Source organism: Erigeron canadensis, chromosome 5 (assembly GCF_010389155.1).
Source record: "Erigeron canadensis isolate Cc75 chromosome 5, C_canadensis_v1, whole genome shotgun sequence".
Taxonomy (NCBI): Eukaryota; Viridiplantae; Streptophyta; class Magnoliopsida; order Asterales; family Asteraceae; genus Erigeron; species Erigeron canadensis.
The window spans coordinates 22,924,272-22,941,729 of NC_057765.1; the positions used below are offsets into that span (position 1 = coordinate 22,924,272).

The 17,458-nt window shown below is 31.8% G+C and overlaps 1 protein-coding gene across 1 annotated transcript; it reads right to left on the reverse strand.

The window, feature by feature from the left end:
* Nucleotides 1-609: 609 nt before the first annotated feature.
* LOC122599290 (cyclic nucleotide-gated ion channel 2) lies at nucleotides 610-10,312 on the reverse strand. The gene is made up of 6 exons (XM_043771780.1): nucleotides 9,540-10,312; nucleotides 3,518-3,733; nucleotides 2,350-2,781; nucleotides 1,828-2,064; nucleotides 1,327-1,413; nucleotides 610-1,230 (listed from the first exon to the last, which is right to left on the reverse strand). The coding sequence occupies exons 1-6, from the start codon at nucleotides 10,197-10,199 to the stop codon at nucleotides 742-744; spliced, it is 2,121 nt and encodes a 706-aa protein (XP_043627715.1). The 5' UTR covers nucleotides 10,200-10,312; the 3' UTR covers nucleotides 610-741.
* Between the last annotated feature and the right edge of the window lie 7,146 nt (nucleotides 10,313-17,458).

A 17,458-nucleotide genomic window follows, 5' to 3' on the forward strand; every position in this document is an offset into this window, starting at 1 on the left:
CTTTGAGGCTTCTCGCGACTAAGCATACGTAATGTGAGCAACACCCATCTCACAATCCACAGACTCAGTGTGTACATTTAATAAATTTCAGTGGGCAAACTTAAAAAAAATTTCTAAGCATATACGGTGCGGATTACAGCGGTTGATAACTTTAACCTAATCTATAAATGTTTACATTATCCGTTCTTTTAGTTAAACGAACATAAAATCTTGTCTTGTACGTTCATATATTTATTTATTTACTATAATAATAATAATAATAATAATAATAATAATAATAATAATAAAAAGATCTGTCAATCCATTGACAAACGGTTCGTCATATGCTATTAACAAAAAGAATATCTTGTTGGGCCCGGCGTAGTGAGTCCTGTTTTCAGTGATAGATTGGGCCCGGCGTAGTGAGTCACTGAGTCCTGTATATGTAGTTTGTTGACTTCTATAAGGGTGATGCTTGAGTTTTGCTCTTTTAGATATGTATATTAGTGTACTTCAAATATTGTTTTTAACTTTTATAGGTGCTCTCTACTTTCTATGTTTCTAGTAATATATGGTTGTCTACTTGTCTGTTTTCTCAATTTTCATACTAGTTTTTAGAAATAGAAGATGTCTTTGCAAGAGTAACATGAATGATCAGAAGACAATCTTCCATCCATGTTTCAATTGTTATTAGAATAATGAAAATGTAGCACTGGCAATGGTGGCAAGTATTACAAGAGTAACAAGTTCAACGGGACGGCTTTATTCAAGATGATCATGGGGTCTAATGGACATGAAAATGGCAGCATATTGCCTGAGCATCCGGTCACTGCAACGATCCTCTTCCGTCACACGATTCATCGTCTGCCGCACCCTTGTCACATACCGTCTCCACCCCAACTGTATGTTCACTGCAGCCCAAGTCCTCCAATTGGATGAGTAATATCTCACTGTCCGCTTCAACCTCTCATTTGCAAATTTGTAACGGAAATGATCAGTTACATAGCGGAGATGATTGGCATCAAGCCCAAACGCTTCCGTAGGCTCCAAACAAGTAAAGGTAGCAGAAGATGCAGGAAGCCGGTTTATAAAGGGTCTCCTCAGGCACCAGGATAAAAGCTCATCGCCTAAGTAGCCTCCTGGGTCTAGTATACTTGTTGCAACCACTCCTTTACTTAAATTTTGGCTACTTTTTACGCGTCCTTGAACTATAAACACCATTCTTTGAACTGGATCCCCTTCTCGTATGATCTAGATTTCACAAACGCAAATTATCAATATTAATCCATTTCAACAAGTTATTGTTATGATTTTCCGGGCCATTGATAAGAATAGGATTCGTGATACCTTTTCATCCTTTGAGAATACTAGTGGTTTAACACGATCACAAATGTTGTCCAGTATTAAGTTGTCTAAATTGTGGAACAATGGCACCTGTGAAACATAAAATGCAGATTATGAACATTTAATTCTTCTCATGGAAGTCTTAGGATGTCAATCAGGTTGGGTAACAGGTCATCCGATTGGGTCAGATTGACAGATCCGAAAACACTTATTTATCCATTTTGTTAATTTGATGACCTAAGGTGTTATATATGTTTAAAACCAATCTAATACGAGTATATTATAAGCATTTCAGCGTTTTTATATAAAGTACTTTATAAGGCTTTCTTTTTTTTTTAAAAATTTTTTTAACTCATTTGGCCCGTCAACCCATTGACCCGTTTGCCCTGTTTTTTCCCTGTTAAATCATTTAGCTTAGTCTATTCACTTGTTATACATTATTCATAACTTTAATTAATACACATATATAAGTAAATTGGCCGAAAGTGCCCTATTTTAACTTACCATCCGGACCAGATCCAGGCAGAGAAAACGTTTGATATCACGTCGAAGGCCTTCTGGCAGGTCTTTAATCAATTCCATTTCATCTGCACCTCCCATCACCGCCCAATTTTGACGTTCATAATGACGAACTCTCTGTCTAAGAAGCGATGGTAATTGTCTCCTCTTCATCCACCATTCCATATCTCGACATCTAAGTTGCATTTTTCTCTTTTTTGCCATAACAGCATGCAAGAATACCTTCATTATGGTAAAACAAGTCGTCAAAGTTAGAAAATTATTCAATCCACACCCTTTTTAGTAGTGTGTCATTAAGTCGTAACATGACAGGATCCTAATGGACCAAAAACCCAAACTTAGCGCGAACACCAAACTAACTTAAACCAGTTTGGTTCAGGTTCTGCAAGACTGCAATGGTTCTGTCTCGAACCAGAGAACTTAACCGTTAATAGCCAGTACTAATACGGTCTGGCTGCTTAAACGAGTTTTGTAAACCTTTACATATAAATGACATTGAGTGTTTACCTGAATATTACCGATCAATAACGTGAAGAGCATCAAGCCGCTTAACACAACACAAATACTAAAGATCACTTCCACCCAGTGACTAGTGGGTTCAAGATCATTTCCAAATGTACTAAGGCTCATAAGACCCCAAAAGATGGGATAAAGAACTTTAACCGTGAGCGAGTTGCTAGATATAACTGGAAGTGCCCATCTGTAAATGCCATAGTGGTATGGCCCGTTCACTTCTAAACACAACGGCTTTGTAACTATACCCATAGTGGTGTTTCCTGCACAACGATTACTGAATGTCCCCTGTGGCAACTTAAACTGGTAGCAAACCTCATCGGCACAAGACAAAGCTAGATTACAAACACTTTTCCTATTACATTGTTGCCTTAGGCACAAAACCACTCGTTGTATCGCCAAAACATACCAACATCCACCCGCAACCTATTGCAACAAACAAACTGGTTAAAAAGTTACAGAAGTTTTTTTTTTAACAATTTAACCAAAGTTAGACAATTTAATCATGTAAAAATCAGTTTAAAGGCTAAAAGGCAATTTTCTTTAAATTTAAAAATCAAGTCACTATTAAGCCTATCTATACTCCTTTATAAAGATTATGCACTCCCCTCAAAATAAAAATAGTTACTCATATGTCACATACGAAATTACTAAATTGCCCCTTAATAAAAACTCATTATGGAAAGAGTTTTATAAATTACCAACTTTGCCCTTAATGAATTAATTTATACCATAAACCCTTATTTTAATACTTAAAACTTTAAGCTCTTATCTTCTAAAAATTTCTACCTACACCACTTGACACTACCACCACCACGAATAGTACCATCACCGACACCACTAGACCGTCTTTTCCACCACCGCCGCCGCATTGCGCGGGTACCATGCTCGTTTATATTTATAAACATGAACTTTTATACATCAAACTAGAAAAACTAAAAAAATAATGTTGAGATATATAATGGTGAAGGTTACATGGCCTGTTTAAAGTACAGAATTATACAGATTAAACTGTTAAAACCAGTATCTTTGTGCAAATGGAAACCTAGACTTGATAATTATACCTTTTTAAATGTGTGGAATTGTTTACTAAGGTATGCACATTTATTTCTGTTCAATGGCTATTCGTATGAATACGAAACGAGATAAAAGTTGTACTTACATGAGAAGCGATAAAGTAGGCGATGAGATTAAGTGCAAAACCCCACCAAATGGTGCCAAAGATGTAGCCAGTGACTTTTGCCATCCTTCTCATTAGCGAGATCGAGTGGTAGACTTTGGGTAAGAATTGGAAAACGAAAAGCAGCAAAAGGGTGGTCATTATTGCCTTTATGCGCTCTTCACGTATTAACCGTGGCACCACTAGCCAAAACACTGCCTGAGAATACAAGTACAATTAAGATTCTTTCGTTAGCGCATTCAAATGAAAGACACGACTATATAATAACCATTTTGTGCATAACGCGTGTATTAAAATCTTCTGAACCGCATTTGTGGTCTCTCACATTTGAAGCATCACATCCCTCTTACTAAAATGTCTTTTGGTAACAGATTTCAATTGGGACCATGAAAATTTCTATTGTGACTGAACCTGTAGCGACAACATTTGTCGCCGCTATAGTCCTCATGTCACCGCATTAGACCTGGTCAAAGAGAGTGGACCCTTTAGATCTTTGTGGATCGGTCAAAGGCCGCTATATATAGTCCTCATGTCACCGCATTGGACATGGTCAAAGAGAGTCCTTTTAGAGTTTTAGATCTTTGTGACCATCTTAGGTCGCGGCTATAGTCCTCATGTCACTGCTTATGTTATTTGTGGATTGGTCAAAGGCCTATAAGGGCAACATACATCGCCCCATTAGACCTAGTATACTACATATTATATTATTCTCAAAGTTTAGCAAGCTAATCTGTGAGTATTTTATTGATTAATCAAAACTACTTTATCCTTATTCTGAGAGAGGTTTTGAATATCTAGCCAATTCAAATCAACTTTAATTTTTTTTTCCTTTTGAAATGGACATATAGCAAAGGTTTTGTCAAATAAGTTTTTTTAAAAGAATTATGAAACCAATTAATCCGTATTTATACGGACAAAAGCAGTATTTATAATTATGATTTAAAGAGCTAGAAAGGGTGAGTCCGGCAATGTTGATGTTTGGCATCATAAATAGTTAGAGATGTCTGACATAATATAGTAACAAAGCATCCAATGCCGTTTTATATGAGTTTTGGGTCTTAATATTTTAATGGTGTATGAGGGAGATTAAGATCCATGTCTTACTCCTATTAAGACTACTTTCAGGTTCTATTTGAATAAGAAATAAAAGAACCTCTAGCCTTACAAGGTATTTGAGTAGTCCATAACTTCTGTCCAGAAGCAAAATTGTTAACTACTTACCCAATTTTAGGTGGTATTTTCTGAAATGATATGTTTCACACTTATAATAAACTATTGCTCAGTGTGTTCATTTGTACTATTTTATACTCGAGTCATTTTTGGTGAATAAGATGAATTTTAGTGTACAGTCAAGGTACCCCCGTATGGAGTAAAAATGTTGGGTAATGTCTACGTCAACATGGCACATCAAGACAAAACGATATAATCATGTAGCAGGTTTGGTCATGCAAGCAAAACTGATTGCTTTAATCAAATATATGTATTTACTATTTTTACTTACATCATATTTATATATATACTAAAAACCAACTGGTTTTTTACAAGTTTCTATACACATGGTACAACTATAAATACATGCAACTTTAAACTCTTTACCTTTTAAACCCCTGAAGATTTTACCTTTTACATTTAAGTTCATCACCTTTTACTACTTCACATTTTAACTCCCTAAAGTTTTCTCTTTACTTTTTAACCCCCAAATTTAAGCTCATCATCTTTTACTACTTTACATTTTAACTTCCTAAAGTTTTCTCTTTACTTTTTAACCCTCAAAGTTTTTTCCTTTTACAGTTTAGCCCATCAACTTTTACGTCTTTACCATTTAACCCCCTAAAGTTTTTATCTTTTACATTTTAGCCTATCAATAAAATGCTTTATTGTTATAATGTCAAATAAATGTTTGTTGGTGACTTTATCAAATTTGTACCAAAACATTGTCATCTGAAAAGATAATCTACTTGAGTCTCGCCGCAAGGTGTGTAATATAATCTGCGGCAATGTGTTTAAGCATAATGAATCATTGTCCACAACGTTACTATAAAAGCTCCGCGGCAACGCCCAGGTGTTTATTTCTAGTGCATAATACTAATGACAAAGAATTCGCACGTACGATTTTTATTTTATTTTTTCCTTTCAATATCATTAGATATTACAAAAACTATCAGGGCCCCTTTTTTTGTTGCCTAGGTTACACTTTCGGAATGCTCATACGGGAAAGTTGACTCCTGGGTCTGGAACCTGGGGGTTGCTCTGAGAAACTCTTTCTTTCTCGTCCACTCAGGGGGTACGGACACACCTGCGCGGAACCTTTTATTCTCATCTAAATTTCTTTGAGGGCTCCTCATAGTGAATCTTTCACTTTCTTTCAATTTTGTCAAATTAGTTTTACTTCATTACTTTGAAAACTAATATATCTCTACTAAGGTTTACTTTTTTTTTTTTCTTTTTTTTAATTATTTGTTAAATTGAAGAACTAGCTACCAATGAAAAAACGAAGACGGCGGGCTTAAGGTGTCATTTTTGTTCTAAATATTCAAGAGCAAATCGACAAAACCAATGGGAGCTCAGGGGCATAATAATGTTGAGCTTCATCACCATATATTGAGATACATAAAATATATATATAAATTTTTTAAACTAGCTAGCTAATTTATATACATCTTTAAACACGATATCTTGCCTACTTTTAGAAGTAATGCGTATCAACTTAGGTTCTTTTAGGAGCCTAATATGTCCAAAACATACTTCACAAGTGTTACTAATAGACAAAGTCTTATCTTCACTAATCCATTCTTCAAATACCTATATATGTTATTCAAGAAAAAATCTCAATCACATGTACTATATTTAATTATTATTTTAATATTCTTATATGTTATGATATGATAGATGACTGATGATGTTATATATGTGAAACATTTTGATGTGAATCATCATTGTAGGTTGAGATGTCAACTTATTTGTTTTTGTTCATCTCGTTGTTGAACTATTTTATATATTACAAAATATTATTTAACATCAATGTTTACACTATTAATTTTTTTATTTTTACTTCTAAAGTATCTTCATTTATCATTAATTCATCAATATATTTGGGTAACAACGATAAGAACACTTAAAAAACATCATTTTGATGCATTAAAAGTCCATATAACTAACATAGTGCATAACTAATTATCATTATTTAAGTGTTTAACAACACATTGATCCGTCAAAATCAAAAAAATCACGTTTTTTGGTGGATGCATCATTTTGAAGAATATGCATCCAAGATGGATGCACAAAACAAAAAACATGATTTTCTTGATTTTGACAGGCCAATGTGTTGTTATACACTTAAATAATAATAATTAGTTAAGCACTATGTTAGTTTTATGGACTTTTAATGTATCAAAATGATGTTTTTTAAGTGTTCTCACCGTTCTTATTTTAAGATTGTTCTTATTTGATTGTCCCCCTATATATATATATATAGGGATGGGAATATAAGGCTGTCGGGTATCTAAATTTAGGTGTGAAACACTCACATATTGTTTTTTTAATCTATAAAAATCATGGGGGCCCATCTATTTATTCATTAAACAAGATATAATAAAATATTAGTATGTAAGGGATTTCACACTTAAACTTAGGTGCCGGACAACCTTATATTCCCTTTTCCCTATATATATTGTATATATGTATAACAATTACTCTCAAGTTTGGTCAAATAGTCATAGAACATAATATGTTGTGATCTTTACACCATTAAGTTTTGATAATACATAATTAAATGTGTTTTGTATTGTTGTACTGTACAACACAATATAATATATTTGATGGTGTATCGTTAAAAATTGATGGTGTACAGATCACCGCCTATATGGTTATCGTGTAATTTTTGTACCCTAGCTATTAATATGTTTCTACTGTGTTCGTTCACTTGTACATCTTTTTATTTTGAAGACATTTTTGGTGAAGCTATAGTTCAGCGTACTGTAAAAATACTACGGGTGGAGTACATTGATTGGTTAGAATATTAATATCTACGTCAACATGACATGCATAATGACAAAGCGAGCAGCAATTGGTATGGTCATCAGTATCACCAACAAATATTCAAAAACTTTGGTGTAAAATTAGAATTAAAAGTTTGAATTCTGATTCAAAAAAACCACAGATCTTTTTTTTTTTAACAACAATATTATATGTATTAACAAAAACTTCGGCTAGATACTGAAGTTAAAAAATATTAAATCAAATGTTTAGGACTAATGCGCCATATATAATGACTACGACAACTTAATCTTATTACACCGAGAAGACAACCATAAAAAGGATAAAGAAATAATCAAGTTAATTAAAAACGTTTTCACTGGTCTCCACCTCATTCTCAAATACGATGTTGTTTTGATGCTTCCACAAAACCATAGATATTCTAATAATGTGACGTACGTATCACATGTAAACTTAAACTAGTTAAAGTATTGATTTCAGAAACATCCCTGAAAAAAAAAAAGATATCCCATCCGGCCATCCCCATGCACAATATGACAATATGATATCATTCAAGTATTTAACCCTTTAATTACCAAAATAATGCTTTTTGCTTTCTATGGTAAGGATAATAAGAAAATCTATAAAGAAATAATATAAAAATATATAAAAAGACAATGATAGATGACAACATACATATATATACACACAGATCTGAATAAACTTGTATCTATTTTTAGATTTTGCAGTACTATTTTGGAAATTGAATGTGATTTTAAATTTAATTAGAAATATTTCAAAAAAAAAATGTTCTGCCATAGAAGTTGTGTGAATAAACAAATTTTTACTTTCTATATAAAAAACCCATGAATTATATTAAAAAAATTAAAACTATTTTTTTCTTTTTAAAAAAAAGGTGAATTTCGCTGAAAACTTTGTGTCGTGATTCGACAGCAAGAGTTCTAGCATACGTTGTCTTAACTGGATCTGTGCTAGAGAGCTCCCTCGAAATAGAATGTCTATTTCAAATACCTGATGAGGGGGAAAACCCTCTACTAATCCGCCCGTTGACACGACGATTAATAGGGAGTAAACTCTGCCCCTCACACTTGAACCTAGGTAAACCCAATTCAAGCCCTCATAAAAGGACTTCCTTATGTTCTCATCAATGCTTAAACTCAAGACCTCATGAATGGGGATGGTCTTTCAACCATTGAACTAATGCTCAATGATGTTACAATTAAATATTTAATGCACGTTAATAAAGCTATTATTAGCAACACTTCTATGAATTACTACTACCAACTATTTTATATAGTCTTATTAACTTTAACTATTCTATATATAGGTAAAACTTAATTTGTTTTCCTCTCGAAAGAGGAGTGAACTTAGGGTTGCAAAGTTAATTAGATGATCGAGCGGTTGAGCTTAATTCAGTGCATCACAAAACATCATTAATTAAGCGGACGAAAGCTAATCTCAAACGTTGACCGTTCCCTATGTTGATTGCATAACTAGCTAAAACCAGCTGAGTACTACGTAACAGTGTTACAATAGTCGATTTATATATATAAGCTCGATCGATCGATTGGAGAAAACAGTGAAAGCTTAAATGAGTTCAGGTCGAGTTCAAATTCAAATAACGTTTAAATATATGTATCTATTTCAACTTGTTATATATAAGAATTTCAACTTAAATAATGTTACAAGGATTTAACTTGTTAGATTTCCATCTTTTACTCCATACTGATCATTAAATTCTACTCTTACAACTAATATAATCAAAAGATGTACAATCAAACGGATCAAAATATTTTAGTTAGTTATAACATGATTAGTCATGTTATTGTTGTGTCAAAAAATTAATTTTTTTTAGATATATCATCACAACCTCTCACAAAATATCCGAGATAACCTAGAGTATTATGTTAGGATTTTGATCGTTAAATTGTACGTATTGTTAATTTGCATGTGAAATTCGACATAATAGTAACAATAATAAATCAATAATTGTAATCGTGAGTGTTACCTGTGGGACCGGTAATATGACAAATGCATCGTACCAAAAACCTTTGATTGACCTCAAATAATGCGAAGAGATAGCCTTTGGATCCCAAACAAGCTTTCCACATCCAACCACAAGTGACTCACGTGACACGTAAGCAACCCTAAACTGCAACCACATGTGTATCAAATGAACTCCATCAACCAACGTCCGTAACACTGCCACCACAGCAGCTAATGCACCATCCATGTATAGACATGGGAACCCACCACGTCCTATTGATAAAGTGTAGAAAAACAATGGGTCGACAGCTAAAGCCAGCCCACGTGCCAATAATATGAATCTGTTCCATCTTTGGACTTTTTTACTCCTTGGATCGTAGACGCGGCTCAGGAAAGTACTGGCTGAGCCGCGCCTGCGATCCTCTGTGAGGGACCGGTTTGGTACTATTTTGGAACCTGGTCGGTCCCTTATGGGAATGAGGGAGGAGCCTGCTGAGGCTTCCCATAAGGGCTGATGGGCGTGGTCGCAGCTGGTGGAGTGGAAAGCAGGCACTCCTACTTGCGTGCAAGCGTAGCATTCGGTTGTGTTGGAAATGGGGTTGTTTTCGTCGATTTCAAGCTCGTCGGAGCAGACGGGAGTAGTGGTGTTCCGGGGATGGAAGATGGAAAAGAAGGAAGGCATTTGTGAAGGTGAGTAAGGGTAACCATGGAAAGGGGGAAATGGTGGAAGATGGTAAGCTAGAGAATATAGCTAGAGAATAATGAAAGAGAGATATATATGTACGTATTATGTGTATGGTGATAAAGTGATGAGTTTGAAGTAAGGGCCGACTTTCTAATTTCGATATGTATAAATTGAATGTATGGCATTTATGATATGTCGATCTCATTCATTATGATACATTTAAATTTCTCTTTCCAAATTTTCTAACGGCAAAATTTTTACAATATTTATATCAAAAATAATCTGTAAAAAATGTTATATAAAAATTTAAACACCGTAGTTAAGATTTATAAAAATATTTTACTTTTTTATATCAATTAAATTTTTGAATTTTATTGTAATGCATAACTAATTTAATTATGGACTTTAGTAAGTCTGAGCATTTGCGGCGTCAATTTTAATATATTTAATAAATTTCAAATTCTTAAACAATCTTTAAAAAAAAAATAGAATTCTTTAATTCAGCATAATATTTACCGTTTTTATGTATAATTCCAAGCATATATTAGAATTTTGCAATTACTTTTAGTTCATGTCCAATAAAAAATAAACTCATATACTACTATTCGCATATTTGCATGATGCATCGACAACGATGGTAGTGGTGATCTTTTGTGATAGCAACGGCGGTGGCAGCGGCGACGGTGGTGCTTATTGGTGTAAAATTAATTAATTGATGTAAAATGGATAATGTAGTTATTTTATAAGTTGAAGTATTGATGTTGTAATATATTTTATCAAGGATGTTATAGGCTGATTTGAGAAAAATATTTAAATTAATTACTAAAAAAGAAGGGTAGCCGGTAAACTAGAAACATTAGCTGCTTTTTTTTAGAATATAGGAAGGGTATAGTATAACTCTTTTATTAAGGACTATGCATGGATTTCTACTTTGAATTATATGAAGTTTAATTTTAAAGACATTATGAAAAAGATATCAATTTATGAAAAAAGATTGAGTTGTGTTAGTTAGCCCGGCTTCAATCAGGACATTTTTACTAAAATTTTAAAAGCAATAAAAATCTAAAAAAAATGTATATAATTTTTGTTATTGATATACTATAGCTCGGCTGAAGATACTAAATTGATTAACACAATAATTTATATATATTAGTACCTATTGCATTAATAAAATATAAAAAGACATTTATGATATTATATAAAAAAGAATTTATTTTGTTTCTAATAAAATAAATAAATTTGTAGACATCATAAATAAAATAAAACATTTTGAAAATATTTAATGGGCTATTTATCTTTAAAATTTTATTAATTAGATATGACATTATAAATAAAATAAAAACATTTTAAAAAATTTTGTAGACATGCCACATCATAATTTTTTCTTAAAATAGTTTAAAAAACAATCTTTTTTTATTATATATAAAGATAAAGATAAAGATTTATTTTAGTGATAGTTTGTAATTACTATAAGAGTAGAAGTTATTGTTGGGAAAAAGTGCATTTTTCCACCACTTTGGACATCAATAAATATATGATCGTGTAACATATATCGTGAACCGTTTAGTGGGTTTTGTAGTCTCTGGCCAAGGCTACGTAACAAACTAAGATGCGTCCAAATTGGGTTAAAGGTGAATGAGATATCGAGTCTCAAAGTTGTGTGTTTGATGCATAAGTTGGAGTTAGAAAACTTTGTCCCACATTGGTGTGGGATATAAACTTTCACTAGTTTATAAGTGGAAGTTTCTAAGCTATGTCAAGATCTTGTGCTGTGTTTTACTCTGGCTCCTACCCCCGCGCAGGGGGGTTGCAGAAAACGGGTTTTTGAGTCAAAATTCTCTGAACCAATGCGTGTACGCACGACCTGCGGACACGAATGCAGCTCGAAAAATTGGGGCCCACGCGGGGCTCCTTTTTGCTGCGATCCGAGATAAACCCGACCCGGGTTTTGACCCGTTTAAGAAAGATCTAGAATAAGCTTATGGCATGCTTCTAACTCTGAAATTGATATCATAATTATCAGTCTTGTAACTGATAAATTAACTCACCATTATAGCTGCTTTATGGTCAGTTTTAATTAGCTTCTTTATGATATCAGTTACAGATTTGTGTGTATATAAGGACCTATCAGGTTTTGAAAGAAACACATAACAACACACAATTTCGTAGCACATACACACTGCTCTATCTTTTCATATTCGTTCTCGTAGCAATATCCATCCCTGTGTTCCGTTCTTATTTCAGGCAAGTGATCAACGTCCGGCAGTACGCTGCTTTAACCAGTGTACCCTGGGAACAGACGACGAATCTGTTTAAAGGAATTGTGTCAAACACAAGCCCGGTTCTTCTTTATTGTTATTACGTTTCTTTGTCTTGCAGGAACCTTTTCAGTTTGCTTCTTTTATTTAGTTCTTCCATTCTGTTCTTAGTTTTATTGTTTCATATTTTCGTTCATATTGTTATTTTCTAAAGGAATTACGTATATTATTATACTGTATTTCCAACCGTTATAATTTTGTCTATATCAATTAGTGAGTATAAATGCTATCACGTACATATGTGTTGTAATATATATGTGTGTACATATGTAATACATTTGCTCATATTCGGTGTATAATTAATTGTACATATATACTTCGCTCTCAACTTTCATATTGTGCGCATACATAATTGACCTAAACACATACTATTCCAATAAAAGATTACAATCAGACTAAATTCATTTTTTTTCCATCTAAGATAATGAGTAAGGGGTAATGACTATGGATACGGACAACCTGACTACTATTTCCTGCATGACGACTAATTAATGGTAAAACTTGGTGCAGACTCATTCCATTTCGACCCTGCAGGTTGGCTTTAGATCAGGTTATAAATAAACAACTAACTTGAATTTTTCTTAAATCATTAATTGCCAATGGGTTGGTGACCCGTTGGTAAAAATCAAACAGGGTTCGAATCTCACATTTTACATTTATAGAAGTGGATTATTAGGGAGGTTTTCATCTCAGGCATGTGTTATTCAAGCTCCACATACTACTCAATTGGATGTTACTTTGTGTCTCAAATGTTAACTACTTATTATTAACTACTAACTACTAACTCCCTGTAAAAAAAATTATAAATAGATAAACACAGTTTTTCTGTAATAAGTTGTCCAAAGAGGCAAAGATGACGAGTCTTTATTTCATTAATTGATCTCAAATAAAATCATTAATTCATTAATACATCACATAATCCATAATTTATCTTAAGAATGATTTGTTTATAGACAAATCTTGATTTGTACTCATTCCGTAGTCACAAATAATGAAGTACGTGTACATACGTAACGGGTCAATCCATTGGGAAGCTCAACACTTGCTTACAAAAATTTATAAAGATATAAGGGTCACACGAATGAGAGAACGTGAGATAGAGTCGTATGCAAATGGATGAAAGAGACCAACATTTCGTCCAACCTACAAAACAACTTGCTCTCTTACTGAAATCCATAAACATTATTATGGGCTATCATATCGTTAAGAGAAAATAACATATTTATTCATTTCTGAATTGAACTTGGTACTTTTAGTTCATAGGGTGAAAAAAATAGTAAAAAAAATCCTAAACTTAGTACTCTCTTTTCATTTTTCGTACCCGCAACTAATAGCGTTAAGTTTTAATTTCTCCGTTAAGGTTATCCACATTCGTTAGTTTTTTGTTCAGTTTTCATCCTTCTCATTTTTTTAAACTTTTTTTTATTTCATTTTGATAGTTTTAAAACTACCCAACGGTGTATAAATCATATTTGACTGAAGGGTAAAAAACAAATTACAATTTTCAACATCCATCTAGATTTTAAACATAATAAAAAAAATAGGTAATGATGTATTAGTTTAGAAAATACAATATACTAACAGAAGCATTAGTATAAATGTGGTTTGGTTTGATAAATTGTAAAGTTCAATAATCAAAAATGTTAGAAAATAATATATGTACATATGTTTAATAAGATATGACAATAACAACTATAATATTAATTTTAATAATAACTAAAAGTATGAATATTTATTGTTTATTAATGATATCTTAAAAAATAAAAGTTTAAATAAATATATCCTAAAAGAGATATGCGTCATATAAATATAGTGTCATGCGTCATTTAAAAGAAAACTCAATCGTATTTTAGTGGTTAATAGAGTTGACCTATTATGTGTTTGATTTTATTTAATTGTGTTATTTGTAACTTTATTTCAATGTCTTTTTCGATAAATCGTCATGCGTTCATAGATTTTTGTACTTTTAATTTTTTGTATTATTAGATATTGGCTCTACTCAATCAATAATTTATTTTAAGATTTGTTACCTATCCTTTTATGATTTCTACACTGCAGCAGTTTTAAATTTATCAAAATGTTGAGGTCGTGATATTTTATTAATTTAGTGTGTGATATTATTATATCGATAAATTAATAAATTATCAATTTAAAGAGATTCATGTATGACGAACTTGGAAATGCGGTAGCTTTGAACCGGCCACTCAAAAAGAAACATTACAAAGCGGTAACAACACTTGAAAGCAATCCTCCTAAAAATGAATCTAATTATGTGATCACGACACTTCATATAATCAAAAGATGAAATTAAAAAAAATAAAATAGATTATTGTTGTCATCGTATTTTAAAGTTTTCATAAAAGTTATTAAACTAATTATTAAGAAGACATATTGTATTTCATATATATTATGTTATGTTATATTATATGAGTTTGTTAATAACAACTTTTAAGGTTGTCAACATTAACTATTTTGATGTATTAAAATTTTATTTTGTTATCCAAAAATTTAGAGTGTAGTTTTTTAATATAAAATATTACTTTTTGAGTATGTAATAAGTTGTTAATGATAACTTTTAGGATAGTCATTATCAATTTCCATCTTATTTTATCTATATATGAAAAATATTAATTACAACCCTTAGAGTTGATACTCGTTCCGATCCTCAAAATAGCTAGACTCAGCAGACAGGTATTTTTTCTTGCCAGATTCTCGGCAGACAGGTATGGTTTTTTTAAACAATTCTCATTTCCCGTCTTGCACATCTTTGTGGCCGGAGGTCCCTATGGAAACAGTCTCTACATATGTGTAGAGGTAAGACTATCTACAACTTACCTCCCCCGTATCCCGTGCAGGGATTGGGTTGTGTTGTTGTTGTTGTTGTTGTTGTGAGAGTTGATAACAATATATTAAATACTTAAAACACATCCATTATATACTAAAATTCACTTCCTAAATTTTCTAGGAGCAAGATATAAATTTTAATGTAACGAATTAGTTGACAATCTTAAAAGCTGTAATCTATAAACTACTATAAGTGGAGTTGCCGTTCATAAAAAATAAAAAATAAAAAATAAAAAAAATGGAGTTATGCAAATTGCCAATCGAATTCTGAATTTGGACCACTTTGTGCTTGTAGTACTTGCAAAATAGTACGGAGTAGTTGACGGCAACGGGTCCATTTTAAAAAGCCAACACAATAATCTATATTTTAAACAGCCAACATAATAGCTATTGGGGTGTTAGCCTAGTGGTCAGGGGGTTTTCCACAAAGTAGTTTCCTCCTGAGGGGTCTCAAGTTTGAATCCTGCTACATGCAAATGTGGTGAGGGGGCCTTAGCAATGCTATACTCATCTAACACATGAGGAGCAAACCCTTTAGGACATTGTCAGGAGATAAACCGGCGTGGGCGCATCCGCGTGAGAGGTGTTAGCCATTTATCCGTTACTGCCTTTCAAAAAAAAAAAACAGTCAACATAATAATCTACATTTTATTGAAGGAAAATGATAAACCATTTTAGAAATTAGTTTAAAAATCTTTTTAAAATTAAATTAATGTGATATATGGTATCTACTTATTCTTTTTTCTAATTTTGTCTCATAATTTTTTCATATGTTATCATTAAATAGTTATGAGATTTTTAAGTTATTTTGTTAGAAAAATTAATCATTTTTCTTTGATTGGAAATAGTATAGTAGCTAGGTTTTTCATTAGACCATATTTATCTTGGATTAAAGTTAGGAAATACCTATATTATGTAATACAACTATATACAACTTTTACCTTTAAATATAATAAAAGTACAAAATCATTTATTGACCAGTCATAATTTTCCAATCTTTAAAATTAAAAATTTATGATATCATTATAATTTATTTATAAATTAAAATTCATAATAATCATTATCCAAATATTTTATTATTTTAGTATTTATATTAATATTTGTGGAAAAAGTCTACTAATTTACACTCTTTTTATTTTCTATCAATAATTTAGACTTTTTAACCTTAAATAGTTAATTTATATTTTATTATAATTTGTAACTATCAACTTGAGAAGATTTTTTTAAAATTTTCATCATTTAGTTAATTAAAATTTTTTTAACATATGAAATATTGTATACAGAAAATATTCAAAAAATGAAATACAATACATGTGTTCAATATTCTAAAATTATATCCTTTTAAATTTGTTTTTAAATAACATTTAAATTTATATAGTTAATAATTTATATTAGTTAAAATGCTATAAACAATCCGTTTATTTGACACAAATAAATGTAGTACACTAAAAAAAATACATACTATTCCATGATAATCGTGATTATAATATTTCGAATTTTCGATAGATGCAAAAACATATAGTTACAAACTTACAATATGGATTAATACACTAACAAATTTTTAAATGGTGTTGTTTCTATATGTAATTAAGATAATTTAACTTAAAGCCTTAAAGATAGGGTAAGCAAAGTTCGGTTTGGGTCGGTTTTTGGTTAAAACCAAAAACCAAACCAAACCTTTCAGTTTTTGAAAACCATAAACCGTTGGATTCGGTTTTTGCTCGGTTTGGTTTCGGTTCGGTTGCGGTTTTTAATCTTTCCTAAATATAGTTGATGAATGGTCTTCGATGTTTGTTTACAGATTGGTCGAATACATTTCTAAGGCAGGGGCGGTACTAAAGGGGGGGGGGGGGCAAGGGGGTCCAATGCCCCCCTCTAAATTTAAATTTTGTCATTTATTTTTAAATTTTTCATAAATTTTTAAAAAATTTCTATAGGTTTTTAACATTTTGCCCCCTTTGGAATTTTTTCCTGGTACCGCCTCTGTTCTAAGGTTATATTTCTAATGGTTTTAATTAATAATTTTGCTATATTATCAAGTAAACATTGACTCTTAGGTTATTTGCTAATTTTAAACACCCCCCTGTATATTGC